The sequence below is a fragment of the Columba livia genome, chromosome 2 (assembly GCF_036013475.1).
Source record: "Columba livia isolate bColLiv1 breed racing homer chromosome 2, bColLiv1.pat.W.v2, whole genome shotgun sequence".
Classification (NCBI taxonomy): Eukaryota; Metazoa; Chordata; class Aves; order Columbiformes; family Columbidae; genus Columba; species Columba livia.
The window spans coordinates 119,840,100-119,855,917 of record NC_088603.1 but is presented as its reverse complement, the minus strand read 5'-3'; the positions used below and the strand labels follow the sequence as shown (position 1 = coordinate 119,855,917).

General features: G+C 34.9%; 1 protein-coding gene across 8 annotated transcripts in view; it reads right to left on the bottom strand.

The window, feature by feature from the left end:
• The window catches only part of SNTG1 (syntrophin gamma 1), a 347,784-nt gene that overhangs the window by 13,095 nt on the left and 318,871 nt on the right, over positions 1 to 15,818 (bottom strand). For all 8 annotated transcript variants that reach the window (XM_065053503.1, XM_065053506.1, XM_065053502.1 and 5 more), the window contains 2 exons: positions 15,322 to 15,414; positions 3,581 to 3,691 (listed from right to left, as the gene is read on the bottom strand). In XM_065053503.1, coding sequence (XP_064909575.1) covers positions 3,581 to 3,691; positions 15,322 to 15,414 — 204 coding nt within the window. The remainder of the gene's footprint in view (positions 1 to 3,580; positions 3,692 to 15,321; positions 15,415 to 15,818) is intronic.

Genomic DNA, 15,818 nt, shown 5'->3' with positions numbered 1-15,818 from the left:
TTTTACAAAATTCCCGTAATCTGATTCCAAATGAAGAATGCACACATATGCATGAAGCCTGGTATTACAAGCATTTCTGAAAATCTGATTAGCACTTCCTAATGACTCATGAGTTCCTCAAATAGCTATACCTCTAACTCTGTAATTTTAGTAAAGCCCAAATAATAGAGGTTAGAGTGTTACACCTCTTCTCATGTTGAATTGTGCTTTAAATCCATGAAAGGCTTAACGGATACTGAAGGAGCCTATCCATAGAATTTTAAACTAACCAAATTTGAAAAAATATGGCCCATGAATCTCCACATTCATTTTATAGCAACATTTATCTACGTTTCTTAGACTAAGCAAAATACTTCATATGTAAACAAATCAGAATGGATAGAATTTCTCACTGTAAATGCTGTAGAACCTTCCAAAGACAACATAATTTGACATTTTTTATTATTATATAATTGGTATATTATTATGTTATATTGGTATATTATTATATTATATAATTGGTATATGCCTCAAGGCATATCAGGGATAAGTGGGTCATTAGGGGCAGTCAACATGGCTTCACCAAAGGGAAGTTGTGCTTGACCAATCTCACTGACTTTTATGAGGACATAACGAGATGGATGGATGATGGCAGAGTGGTGGATGTGGTCTACCCTGGCTTCAGTAAGGCATTTGACACAGTCTCCCACAGCATCCTCACAGCTAAACTGAGTGAGTGTGGTCTGGATGATAGGGTACTGAGGTGCACTGCGAACTGGCTGAAGGGAAGAAGCCAGAGGGTCGTGGTCAATGGAGCAGAGTCTAGTTGGAGGCTTGTATCTAGTGGGGTGCCTCAAGGGTCAGTACTGGGGCCTGTATTATTCAATATATTCATCAGTGATTTGATTGAGGGAATAGAGTGTACTATCAGCAAGTTTGCTGATGACACGAAGCTGGGAGGAGTGGCTGATACACCAGAAGGCTGTGTCACCATCCAGCGAGACCTGGACAGGCTGGAGAGTTGGGCAGGGAAAAATTTAGTGAAATATAACAAGGGCAAGTGTAGAGTCTTGCATCTGGGTAGGAACAACCCCAGGTTCCAGTATAAGTTGGGGAATGACCTACTAGAGAGCAGCGCAGGGGAAAGGGATGTAGGGGTCCTGGTGAACAGCAGGATGAACATGAGCCAGCACTGTACCCTTTGTGAGACCACATCTGGAATATTGTGTTCAGTTCTGGGCCCTTCAGTTCAAGAAGGACAGGGAACTGCTGGAGAGAGTCCAGCGCAGGACAATGAAGATGATTAAGGGAATGGAGTATCTCCCTTATGAGGAAAGGCTGAGGGAGCTGGGGCTCTTTAGCTTGGAGAAGAGGAGACTGACGGGTGACCTCATTAATGTTTACAGATATATTAAAGGTGAGTGTCATGAGGATAGAGCCAGGCTCTTCTCAGTGACAACCAATGATAGGACAAGGGGTAATGGGTACAAACTGGAACACAAAAGGTTCCACTTAAATTTGAGAAGAAACTTCTTCTTAGTGAGGGTGACAGAACACTGGAAAGGTTGCCCAGAGAGGTTGTAGAGTCTCCTACACTGGAGGCATTTAAGACCTGCCTGGATGCCTTCCTGTGTAACCTCATCTAGGTGTTCCTGCTCTGGCGGGGGGATTGGACTAGATGATCTTTCGAGGTTCCTTCCAATCCCGAACACTCTGATTCTGTGATTCTGTGGTATGCATTGATCACCAGGAAAATTATTTTAAAGTAACAGATTTTTATTTTAAAATTGATCAATGTGAAAATTTAATTTATAATTAAAAGAAGCAACCAGGGAGCATGACAGCATATCAATAAGCATACTAGCAAGTTTTCATAATATTCTACCTTCATAAAGTAGAGGGAAGTATTTCTACCTTGATAAAAAGTAGAAGGATTAAATTTCCCAGAAATAGAGCTCTATTAAGTTGGAGTGGGAATTACAATAGGTACGATAAAGCTAGCAGGGTACTTCCAAGGCTTATTTGCCTGATAGATTTTATTTAAAACTTGAAAACATTTTGATAAAAGTTATTCTTCTTCAAAATCTAGAATTCATACTTTGTTTTAATTTTTTTAAAAATTTAATTTAGAATTAAACATATATTCTAGTTTTACTGAAAAAAAGGAAATGTTTTCTTTTCATGGATTCCAATGAGATCATCCTCAGAACATCAGGTTATGTTTTCTGACTAGAGATTAAAAGAATTCTGTACTGTTAAAACAATACTTGAGATAAATTGGAAGTAAGAAAACATTTATCCTCAAGACATGGCAGAACATGAAGGTATTGAAAGCCACAGTGCACCACATTACATTACTGTTGATTTAATGGGAGCTTTTACGTACCTTCATTGCACTGAGTACAACATTTAAAATCAAGTACATAGCTGTTAGGTAGAAAATAATTAATACTAAGCATAAAGAGACACGCAGGAAGGAAAAATAGCTGCTTAATGTAGCTATTTGCATTTAAACTCACAACCGCTCCAAACACAATGCTTTTTTTCTCTACATACTTTATTATCCTGTCCATATTTAGCTATTCTAGATAATTATTTATTTAACCATTTCCATTTTGCTCATGGAACTGTATTGTTATCATATTCACTCAGCAATTTTCTCTTGGACCACTCAAGAAAAATGGTATAGCAAGACTTAAGGAAGGCCAAGAAAAGAGTCTTTAGGTTTATACAAAGGTTGGGATTCTAGTCAAAAAGACCTTTGATTTAGACTCTAAGGCAGTTCCAGTTATCAGAGACCCTGGGAGATCACTTCTTACACACATTAGGACATTAAATGCCATGTTCTCAAAACACATATATCAAACTAAGCATAAATCTCTCAGGGTTACTCTATTTATAAATTAACTTTTGTATCAAAAATACAACTGTAAAGACAACTTTTATGATTTTGAATAAGACACAGACACGAAACTTCAGTCTTGTAAGAGAATATATGTTTAATACACACTTTTGCTATGAGAAATAAGAACAGATTTTAGACCTTTGCTGAGATTTGTCTCCAGGTTGACTTAATGACATATTTTGCACAATTTCTTCACATAAAGTGAAAAACAAGGCATTCAAACTCTCAGCCAGCTTTATAAAAATGATGAAGAGGACAGGAGAGGAGAGCTGACAAACATGCCTAAAAACATATGTGACAAGTTATTTTTTAATTATTATTTCTGAATGTAATTACACCTTGCAAAATACTTTAAGCTAGCAAAAATCCAAGCAGTTGACTCCCTTTTCTTTTCTTGGAATTTCTTTGGTTTTCTTTGCATTCTTTGGCTTTGTACATTAATGTGATATTTCTAAGTAATTTAGTTTAATTTACACCTCCATTCCTCTAGCTGCTTTGATAACTGCTTTTAATGTACATTGCCTATATTAAAAAAACACAAACAAACAAACAAAAAACCAAACCAAACAAACAAACCACACACACAAAAAACACCAACAAACCAAACCAACCAACCAACCAACCAACAAACACATGACTCAACCCCCCCATAAAAAGCACACACACCCCCCTCCCCCCGCAACGATGTGTTTTTACCTTTGCTTCAATTTGTTTAGTATCTTGGTTTTGGAACAAAAATTTTATTTTGCTCTTCCCATCATCTGAAGAACCTTTGAGCTGGGAAAACTTGTACCTCCAAAGTACAGCCTAGAGGAAAAGTAAACAAAACAAAACAAGAACACATTAAAAAACATACACAAGCAAGCCAGTGTAGATATAATTGAAAATTGTATTTAATTAAATCAATTCAGTGTCATGTGGTCTGATGTTCCTTTGATCATATGGATTTATTATACTTTGGCAGTGTCTGATTCAGATCTGTCAGATGACATTTGTGAAATTTACTCTGGAATTCCTTTATCTATATTTAATCCCAATTAGGAAAAAGGTAGGATTAGTAAATTCAATGTCATGCCAAAAAATAAAGATTTTTTTTCTCTGACAATCCATGCATTTCCTACTCCATCTGAAGTGGAAATCTGTTGTAAAAGTCCTCTCTTTTTCTTTCCACATTAAAAAATCAGTTATATTAACATAAGAGCATATCAAATTAAAAACAAATATATATTTTTAAATTATAAAATAACAAAAGGACACCCTGTAATGAGCAGTGACTTTGAGTTTACTTATGAGAGCTCTCATAAGGAATTTGAGCAGATCATTAATTCTAAGCATATCAGTGGCCACTCATGTAATTATATTATGAATTACATTGTGTTTTGTTGAAAAAAAAAGACAGATTTCTCTACAAAATAAACATGCAATTAAAATGTACAGCTGGTTAGAAAAAGATCTTCTAATACTTTTTATATATATCTAATGGTGACTTATGTAGAAAAAATACATTTTGTTCCACTTTGCTTAAAATTGGAAAAGAGCTACTTTTTTGTTTTAAGTCTTTTTAGCCTCACTTATCGACATCTTCCCCTTTCCATATTTTGAAGCACTAATATTTTTCATTGTGATTTCAGTAGTATTTTACATAATTATAATGCCATCATCAATCACATTGTGTTGTTACTTTGAGAAGACATTAATTTCACATGCACTGGACAATACAGGAATTTATGGGAAGAAATGCCATTCCTTTTGTCTAAGGATTTGTAAATGACTATCTCTCAGTGGCACAGGACAACACTTCTATCTGTGCCCTTTGTCTATATCTGTGAATGATTTAGTATCTACTTGAAATTAAACAGAACACGAGGGAGGTCAAATTTTTAACTGTCTTAAATCTATGCAGATCCCTTTGCTTCAGGATGTGTTGATATCTTCATGTTAATGAGCTGGCAAAAATCTTTAACCTGCATCAAGCTAAATAAAGTTAGCTGTGTTTGTGTTAGTAACTTGAACTTGAAGAGGAAAAAGAACCAAAAGGAAAATATTTTAACTGTGTATAGTAGACGAAGTAAGCATTAAAATTGTTTTCCCCCAAATTCTCTATATATTTGATTCTTCCATGTAAAAAAACCCTAATCTCAGCATCACTTTCATTCTCTCTGTGGATGTGAAAGGTGAGTTCCTATCTACCGTAAACAGAGGTAAGGACATTCTGTTTCAGGTAAACTATAGGAATTTGGCAATTTGTGTGAAACTATATCATATTTGTTCCAAATGCTGTCTCCCTGAGCCCACCAGTCTGTGCTACAGAAAATAGAGTAGCTTTTCTCGTCTCTAAGTGTGTACCATTCCTTTCACCTTGTTTGATCAATGATGTTTACTTATGTCCTGTAGATAGTGAGTTAAAACAAAACAAAACAAACCAGTATAGCACACAGGTGGCCAAACTTCCTACCTATATTTTAAACTCCTCTTTTTATAGACCTATGTAACTCAAGTAATCTTGTCAGAAGATCAAGACAATTGCTTTTCTAGAGGAACAGGAAATCTATTTAAGCATGTCATTTCCTAGATGAGAGATATAAAGGGCATTGATGGTCTCTTTATCTCAGGAGAGCAACAATCAAAAAAATGAGCTATCATCTTTCTCTTCTCTGATGATGTATGGGGAGGCCAGGAGAGAGGTACAGTAGTAACAAGGACTCTTAGATGGGCAGGCAAAATCCCATGATACCTGGCCTTATTCCCAATCAGATTATGTTCGATTGAAGATGGAGAATGTACAGAATTGCAGTACTTCGGCATTTTCCATGCAGCTTTGCCACTCTTTTCATTCCCACTCAGAGGAAAGAGAATGACAGTCACACCACACCACTGGCATGATTCAAGAACACACTTCAGTTTATGCATAACGTCACTTTTGGAGAGCCCTGTTTAGCAATGGCCCTTAGTTAAGCTGATTGCAATTCAGGTCTATAGTGTGGAGGGGATGACATCCTTCTTGAGACTAATCCCAACAAGACTGCACTTCTTCCAGCAGGACATTGTGGTTTCCTATGTTCTGGGTGTTGCTTTTATTTTTTTTGTTTGTTTTTGTTTGGTTTTGGGTTGTTGTTGTTTTTTCTTTTAATGTTCATTACTGTAAAATACATATGCAGTGAACAGGGACCAGAGCTTATAGTGCCAAAGCAGAAAGAACAAGCAAGACCTATTCATGTAAGCACCCAGTTTCATAGAGATGTGTAGTTGCAGCAGTTATATAGAGACATGAGAGAATTTCACATATTGTTATCTTCCATGTTCCTATGGGCTGACTTCATGGCCACAGTGCTTGCTGTGGTGACTGTTCTGAATTCTAATTTTAAAGGCTAATTCTCCTGCACTAGGAACAGGCACCCTTTGGGTCACTGGTCTATACCATTGCCAAAGCCAAGTGAATAATTTTTCATGTTTTTGAACATGACAGTTCCTCAGAACCATTTGTTGAATCCTTGCCCCAGGGAGTTAACATAAGTTGATGATTTTGCACAAATATAGATTTACTTTTAAGCAATAAGTACATTTGTAAAACATGTTAGCTTTTCAACAAATTACCAAAAACCTAAATGTGTGTTGTATAACTTATTCTCTTACCAGTTTTTATGAATTGTTTGTTGCAGAAGTACTTACTGTTTTGAAGGTGCAGTGTTAGTGAGCTCAGCACCCTATTATACATTCTTATAGGGTTTCTTTTAGTTAATAAAACCAGCCTGTTCTCTTGAAGTGTTTTCTTGTATAATTCTTAGTAACTGTGTATAGCCAGAATCACTGAGAATATTTTACAGCATTATATGCAGCATTTTTAGGAAGCAGTAAATTTTTGTTTGTCCTAAATTAGATTTGACAGATGGACCAGGTAACAATTCCTTTTAAAGTGCAAATTGCAAACAAATTCAAAAAGATTCTGTGGTAGATGCTGGAATCAGCTACTCCCAAGGACCCTGATATGCCTCTCAAGTCAAGGCACACAACCTTATCATGCCTTGATGGAAGACCAAGGTGAGAACTCAGTATGCAGCACTTATTATCTTTAAAAGGGAACTCTCAATCCATGAGTAGAGACAGAACTTGTGAATAACAGCAAGCAGTCCAATTTAGAAACTGGTGACCAATAGCATATACTGAAACTACCACTGGCTTCATAATTTGCATAAATCTGGTGTGGTCAAGGAAATCCTGACATAATTACTATATGTACAATGCATAACATTGAGAACAACCAATAAGATATATATTCTTTTCTCAATTATTATTCATAGATCACTTAGGCTGTGCTTTACATTTTATAATATTTAATAAATTTAACTTCAAAGAATACCAGAATGTAATGTAAACAAATAAACAGTGCAGACAAGTCAACAAGTTAGATTTAAGACTTCTCTTGAGAATATATTATATTATTGCAATAAGAAGTCATCAAAAAATGAAATCCTGGCTTCACTAAAATTAATAGGATTTTTTTTCCTTTGACATATGTGGGACCAAGATTCTCCACTAAAACTTTTTAATGAGAAATATTTTATTTATAAGTAATCATCTGGGACTCATTTGTTCTAGTCTTTGTAACCAAATTACTGACTATTATCTTCTGCTAGTGTTAATTTGCTGTAATTACCCACGAATGCCCTCTGCTTGCATATTTTATATTATAGATGAGATGTAAATGCAATACATAAATGTCACATGGAAGAAAAGCTACTGACTTCAGTACCTGTAATACTTTGCTGATGTTCCTCACAGTAACACAAATTAAGAAAGTTATATTGTTTCTATTCTTAGCACTAGTGCTAAATCTAGAAGAAATATTCTGCAAAGAACCTTAGAGAATATTCTCAAAATTATATCATATGTCAGTTTACTATTCACTTGTTATTTCAGAATACTAGACTAAACTACATACAATGTTGATGAAATATTTTTTCTGATAGTGCAATGAAAACAAGATCACTTCCCATCTAGATAATGCTTTCAGAAAAGTGGCAATGCATCATAATTATCTTAGTTTAGGGTATGACTGAGAGCATAGGTTAAGGTTTTGTTTTGTTTTGGGACTTACCATATGCTAAGGAATATGCATAGAAATGTGACTGTCTGACTAATCCAAGGGTCTATGGTAGCTATATGATTTAGCAAGGATATACTGGGCATTTTGCATTGACATTAGGAAAGAAAAGCTGTATTTTGTCAATTTGAGAGTCTCCTACCAAAAAATAATTTATTTGTGTCTTATGGCTTCAGTGATGAACTATCTTCAATTTGTTATTAAACAGTCTTGCTTCTTCTATATTATGCACTGTGGATCAATTCTGTTGTTGTAAAAAGACCATTTATGCTTAATGAATTTGTGAAATAGTGTTTGCACCACATACTGCAATGGCACCATTTTACTTGCCAGTGCACATCACTAAATACAGGTTTTCTTTATACTTTCAATTGACATGAATAATATAGGTTTTACTACATAATAGTAAAAGAAATTGGGCTTTTAGTAGGATGCTTGGAAAAAAGCTCAGAGTCTGTCATTGTTTTATAATGATTATACAGCTACATCTTAGACCACCTGTAAATGGTGGAGTAAATAAAGAAACCATCTTTGTTAAGGGAAGAATGTCAGAGGTCACTTTTCAAATATTAGTTTCAAGGAAGCACTTTGTTGTCTTTTTCACCGCCTCTTCAAACAGATGTAGTTGTACTTTTCCAACACAACCTCCTTTATTCTTGATACTCTGACTGATAAAATAATTCTTCCATTTAGCTTTTTAAGGCATTTTTTTACCATATATATATTACAGAATTATGCTAAATTTCAACTGACACCTTTGGAGCTAATATTGTCATCTGACTAACAAGTGATACTCCTACAAGTCAAACTAAATCATGAGCAGATGCCTTGCAGGTCCTTATTTTCAAGACTAGAGGTAATTTGGTCTTTGGGCACCTGGGATACACCTTAATTTGGTTGTTTGTCTCACACCTAATTGAGAAGGATTGCATTCTTTCAAAGTGACGCTTTATCCATACTGATAGCAGCAACAGGGAACTAAGCAGGATTAAGATCTTGTTCATGCTCAGTTGTACCGTGTTACTGGTCTCTGGAGAGTTTCTTACTACAACAGAATTATAGTGCAAGACAATTTCCTTTGTCAACTGTTGTAGCTTTATAACTGTAAAGAGAAAGACAGGAGAGGACACAGAAGATACAGAACAAAAATGAGAAAGGAAAAAAGCAAGAAAGTCAGCCCTGAATAAAATAACTCTTCTTGTCCATTACTGAAGTTACATCAACTGTTAAAAGACTACAGTTTATTTGCTTAGTACTGACGGATAACCTACTAACATTCGGTTGTTTCTAGCCACACTACATAAGACTGTACAAACCATGCTTGATGGCTTATATTAAAGTCATAGTAGTTATTTGTTCAGCATTTCGAATTCTAAGCAAAGAATAACTACATGTTCACAGAATTTACATTATTAGATCTCCAACCCAAAGTGAGTCTGGTTTCCTTCTGCCTTCCCTATTAGTGAACTTTGGATATCAGGGTTTTTTTTACATGCTGTTTTATTTCACTGTGCTTGAAGATGACATGTTGCACGGAGACCTCAGTGCAACCTAGAAAACATGGAGTTTGTTCCTAAACAAATTAAGAGCAATTCCATTCTGTGTTATTTAGTAGCCTTTTAGTATTAAAAACAAATTAAATATATTGTAATGCTATTTCTTGTTTACAATGTATTCTCATTTTTGATGAAATGTCCAAGTTGTCCATGAGAGAACAGGTGATAGGTACATTGAGCTTTGTTGATATGCACCTTATGGGCCATTATGGAGGGTTTTGTTGCCTTGTTCTAGAATCATCATATAATTCAATAGCACTTTATTTTCAGTCCTATAAGGGATGATTATTTTCTCTTCTGGCAAATATATATTTTTGACTGCTGCTTTAAGGAGCAGTAAATTTAATGGAGTACTGACATAGCACTTTGTACAGTTAGGTATATTGCAATGTACACTCACACATATCTATACATACATTATTCATACAAGTTATGATGCAAATATGCATTATAGAAAATAATTTTAATGAATATGTCAGTATAAACAGAATCATATATATCATACTTATGTCCATGTATATACATCCATACACATCTACACTTGAAGGTTGTTTTTTTTTTTGTTTTTTTTTTGTTAGAATCATGTTAAAAATATGTAATTGAATGCCACTTGAATAAATTGTTTTATACATTGGATCACTTTCAGAATAGTAGATAGAAGAGCTTCTGCACACATCTTGTTATACTTCTTAATCTATCAGTTTCCATCCTTAATTCTTAAGGTGGCTACACTGGCCACAAAAACTTATTTAGAGATGCCTACCATGATATCTGTATATGTCCATACTAACATAAATCATCCACAAAAGAGTTATATTTGGTCATTAAAACACTGATGTCTATATAATAACAAATGTTAGAGAAACCATAGAATCATAGAATGATTTGGGTTGCAAAAGACCTTAAAGAACATCTAGTTCCAACTCCTCTGCCATGGGCAGAGACACCTTCCACTAGATCAGATGGCTCAAAGTCCCATCCAGCCTGGCCCTGAACACTGAGTTGCTGTGCTGTAATTGTACAGGGTTTAGGAAAAATGTTTTCCCCAGTAGACATTGATACACAATACTACAAAAATGACTAGGGTAAAATTTGGCTTGTAACTTCTAACACTGCAACAGAAATTTTTGCATATTTTTAGAATTTTCGTAATTAAATCAAAACAAAAAAACATTTAGAATCTGAAACATCTTAAAAGAAAAATTATGTCTGGACTAGAGGCTGTATAATAAGATACTCTGTAGTGGAAGGACTAACTCAACAGAATCTGTAAAAAAATTAGGCAGCCAAGAGAAAAGTATTCTCAAAGATTAATTAAATTCACTTTTAGGAGAACACCAGCAAGAAAGAGGGAAGGTCAATATAAGGATGTACAGACATCTTGTATTTAAAATAATGCAAATGAAATTGCTTTAAAGTTGGTGGACATTTTTTGAAGAAGTCCCCAGTAGAAGAGATGCTATGGGGACACTCACCAATGATCAGATTTAAATTTCCATGTACGCAAATGAAGAACTATATGATAGAAACTAGTCATTGGCCTATATGTTGCAGTTCTCTTTCAAACTATACATCATTAAAAAAAAAAAAAAAAAAAAAAAAAGACACTGCACTAGAGCTTTGGCTCCAGAGAATGCTACAGAAGAACAAGAACACAAGTATACATGTTGCTACCTTTTAATGTGTAGCGAAAGGAATTATTGTCTGTCTGTAATTACATTTGGTAGTTTAAAAACTGTTCAGTTGAACTAAGAAATATTTTCTGAAATGTTGGAGGAAGCAGATGTAACTAGGCAGTCTTAAAAACTGTTCATTCTTCTTTCAGGAAGTCACAATGGTTTATTACAAAGCAACATACCAAATGCTCTAAATTACAAACTGCTGTTGGCTGTAAGAGTTATCCATCAGAAAATGAGTGAGAGAAAGCCAGGGATATGCAGCAGAAACAGCTATGATTTATGTCAGTGCAGTTATAATCACATCACAGCACATATTTGTTCTGAACAACTTGGTTTAATACTTTGTATACTGACATTTATCATAGGTCTGTGCAGACACAGAAACAATGTTTTTATCGAAATAGGATGTTTGACTTGAAATGCATTTAGCACAGATGACAGCTTTTAGCTACTAATTTCGACTTACAATTTCAATGTACATGGTTGTGTGTTATATAAACATTAAATGACAGTAAACAAGGAAACAAGCCACATAGAATTGTACAGCTTTTGACTGGAAACCATAAGCATAATGGGAGTCATTACCCTCTATAAAGTCATTTACGAGCACTCGTAGTGAGTTTGGGTTTTAGAACATTTGTCACATTTTGACTGCAATTTGTCAGGCATGTTGGAAAAAACCTGATTAACTTGAAAAGTAAGAGGGAAAAAACAATTTAAATATTGTTTGATTGCTTAAATAACTTGAATATGGGAATAGCTGAACAACTGTTAAAATAATGAGTTGAAGAGCTTGGGTTTACTTCAGTTTATCAGTGATCATTCATTACTGAAAATAGCTCACAGTCAGTTCAGTAATGATTAAGAAAGAAAACTTCTAATACCATGAGCACTGTGTTAAGTATAAAATAGATATCACTTGAAAATTTACTGAAGACCTAGATTAGAAGATTTAGATTAGATATAAAAAAAAGAAATTCTTTATGACGAGGGTGTTGAAACACTTGAACAGGCTGCCCAGAGACTTTGCCCCACCCCTGGAAGTGTTCAAAGCCAGGTTAGATGAGACTTTGAGCCATCTGACCTAGTGAAAGGTGTCCCTGCTCAGGGCAGAGTAGTTGGAACTACATTTTACATAGTGAAAGAGGCATAACTGCTATTGTCAGCAAACTTGTTAACATGCTCTGTTGGTAGGTACATTTTGTGAATGATGAAATCCATGACTGAACAAAATTTCTGTACTACAATGACTTTGAAAGATTTTTGAAATACTGATCATAAAAATTCTTAAAGTTTATAAACAATTATATTTAAATATTTTTAATGAATGGTATGACATTTTAAATAGCGTTTTCATCTTTAATACTGAGTTTGTTAATTCATGTGACAGTTCCTAGGACTTCTGCAAAGTCTTAATGCACAAATATATGTGTAAATATTCATAAGATATAGGTAATTTAACTTAAATTTTATTCGTGTTTTCCTTGTCCTATAAACTGATTTCCATTTTTTATTGTTTTCTCAGATTTTGAACTCTCGATTCATACAAACTCCTTCATTAGGTGGAGAAATAATATTTTTCATTTTTCGTGGCTAAACACTTCTAGTTTATGTTTCAGTTTATGTGAGTATAGTAATATTGTTGAAGAATATTACCAGCCTAGATACAACCTATACCTGCCATTGTCATAATTAAGATATTTGAATGAATATTTGGCTCAAAGAATGGTGACCTTTATCTTTATGTAAAATGATGGAGAATAGGTAATGGTTTTCCTATTTAGGTATCCATTAAGGTATCCATTAAAGTGTGTTTTGACAATTTAAACTATAGCAGTCATTGGCAATGTACTACATGGCATTATATAGTATTGTTTCTTTTCTCTTCTTCTTTTATGCTTTAAAAACCCCATTTGTGGATGTCTGATTTGTGAGGTGAAAAAAAAAGTTATTGCTATTCATTTATTTTCTCAAATTTCCAATGTACAGCTTCTCCATGGCTAATGAATGGATTAGTATGTGCATATCTCTGGTATGCATGCCATCTAATAGATCAGGGATTTTTAACACAGTGCCTTTATCTTAAAATGTACCCTCTGCTTGCCTGGTTTTCTGTATCAAAGAAAATGGAAACAAACCCTTAAGCCTTCAGCATTCTTCCCATACAGACTCCCGAGCTTTATCAGCATGTCCCTTTCTCCATTCAGGACAATAAAACTCACTTTTAAAAGAAAAAAAAATCAGCAAGCATGCAGGCAAAATTTATTTTATCAGTCTAAAATGGAGACTGAAAGTGCAAGAAATGCAGAAAAAACATGGACAGTGGATGTGGAGCAGGTGCAAAGGAAACCAGGAGATAAGTGTAACACTGAAAAATGGGAAAGAGTATTCGCTCAGGGGGAATAACTTCTGCCACAGCATGCAGCTCCTGGGTGGTGTCAGTAGCTTTGAGGATCAGAGGCACACAGCAGGGGGTTGGTGATAGAATCAACAGATTAGCAGCAGCCCCCTGCTCCTCCTTCCAGCCTGTATGTAAGTGCAGTGAATGAGAGTACTGACCAACAGATTTCTAAGGCTGCTTTGAGTCTGATAAATCTTTTGTGGGCTGCTACCCAGTGCAAGGCTGGCAGGAGAGAAGGAAGAGGAGCAGCACAGTATGTCAGTTGCAGATGTTACAAAATATTCTAAACGTTCTCTAGTAACAACTACAGTCTATTCACTGCAATAAAAATGTCTTCCAGTACTATATGCTTCAGCCAATGAAATGTGTATGAAGGCAGTTGTGCTAGTGCTTTCCTACGTGAAATTCAGTGTGTGCTTGTACTGCAGAAAATGGCTTTGAGGGAGTCTGAAGTCTTTTGAGAATAAGAGATATGCAAGAACTTTGAAGGAGATGCAAATGGCCTTTATACAAAAGGATTGCTAGATTATTATTGGAGGGTTGGGGGAAGCCTACACATTTTTTTCTGAGCCACTGCATTTTAATTCTGTTTAACTGATATTTTGTGTAATACATCCTAAGTTGACAATCATGTATTTCACTGATGAATTATACAAGACCATTTGCTTAATAAAAAGAAATATGTATACACAAGTATTTGGACTTCATATTCACCACACTTTGTGCAAAAAAGACCAGTGGAATGAAGTAGGAAGTATAAAAGGGTTCTGATTAGTAGAGTAATGTGATGGGAAGGGTTGACTTAAGACAGAGGATAGGGGTATATTCTGGAGAGAAAAAGGCATTTTCAGCAATTGCTGGTGACAACCATCACCTATAGCATCTCAAAGGAAAACAGATGCTGAAGAGAAGTGCAACTCTGAAAAATTATTTCATGTTCTTCCATAACAGCAGTGTCAAGTAGTAGCAATAAAGCCTGCGGCAAATACTGCTCCATTTTCAGACCGACTCTCACACCTGCTTACATTTGAGTACTTCTTAGCAATTAGTGCAAATGCAAACATGCATAGGCACTCAATGATTTTACTGAGATTTGGACCTGCATTAATATAATCTGGAAATTGATGCAAATATCAATCTGAAAATTGGCATACCAAACCATTTCATCAAGTGCACTGAGCTTTTTTAACGCTGATGGGAAAAACATAAGACATACAGACTGTTGTTGATTTATCTTTTTACAGACACCTGAACAAAAATATCTAAAACAGACTAGGAATTGCTGTAATAATACACTCTCCCACCCATGAAACAGGAGAAGAAAAAGTCAAGTTCTTGTCAAAGCTCACAGATCAGCCTGAAACCAAGAAGATTGTTTCCTCTCAAAAGCAAAGATGTGCTAGCAAAAGAAACATCAAACTGAGTCAATCTGGGCTTCCATGTGAAATTAAAGAATGAAGACCTGATGCCTGTTTCAGATTGATGTTGGTATTGACTTGTCAATATCAAGCACATTCCAGAATACAACTTTTTACACCATTTAGAAATAATTTCTGAGTTTAAACTAAAGCAGGATAGATTTGACATGAGATGATCTCTGGTGAAAATATGTACATTTTAAGGATGTACTACTTATCACAAAATATAAGAAAGAAAGAGGAATAATAATAAAATGATGACAACAAGTCTTAGAACTTTACCTTTGTGGCAGCATCAAAACAGACAAAGCCCATGCTAAAGTCAATGGTAAGTCCCATAAGATGACTCTCCAAAACACAAGCATATGTCTTGCACTGTAAAAAAAAAATAATAATCAGATAAGGTAGTTATCACAGAACACATTTATTCAACTTCTTTCCAGGACCAGTATTTCTGTCTTTATTCTAATGCTTATATCTCAAAATTGTTATCAGAAATAAGACATTTGTATGTAAATGGGCCAACTGATTGCCAGCATATTTCAAATCAAAGGATGTATATCAGTGATGAAGTTTTCTAAGTATTGTAAAAAGAGGCTTTGCTTCTGTTAGAGAAGAAATAAATCAGAATCAGAATTGCCCCAGTGGTTTACCAATGACAACTGCTACAAGGGAGGTTTCATTATTTTCAGACTCCTGTATTTGTTTTGGAACCTTGTAACACCCTCTAACATTAATATGTTCATTTAGCTTTTTAGAAAAAAATAAATGCATCTGTA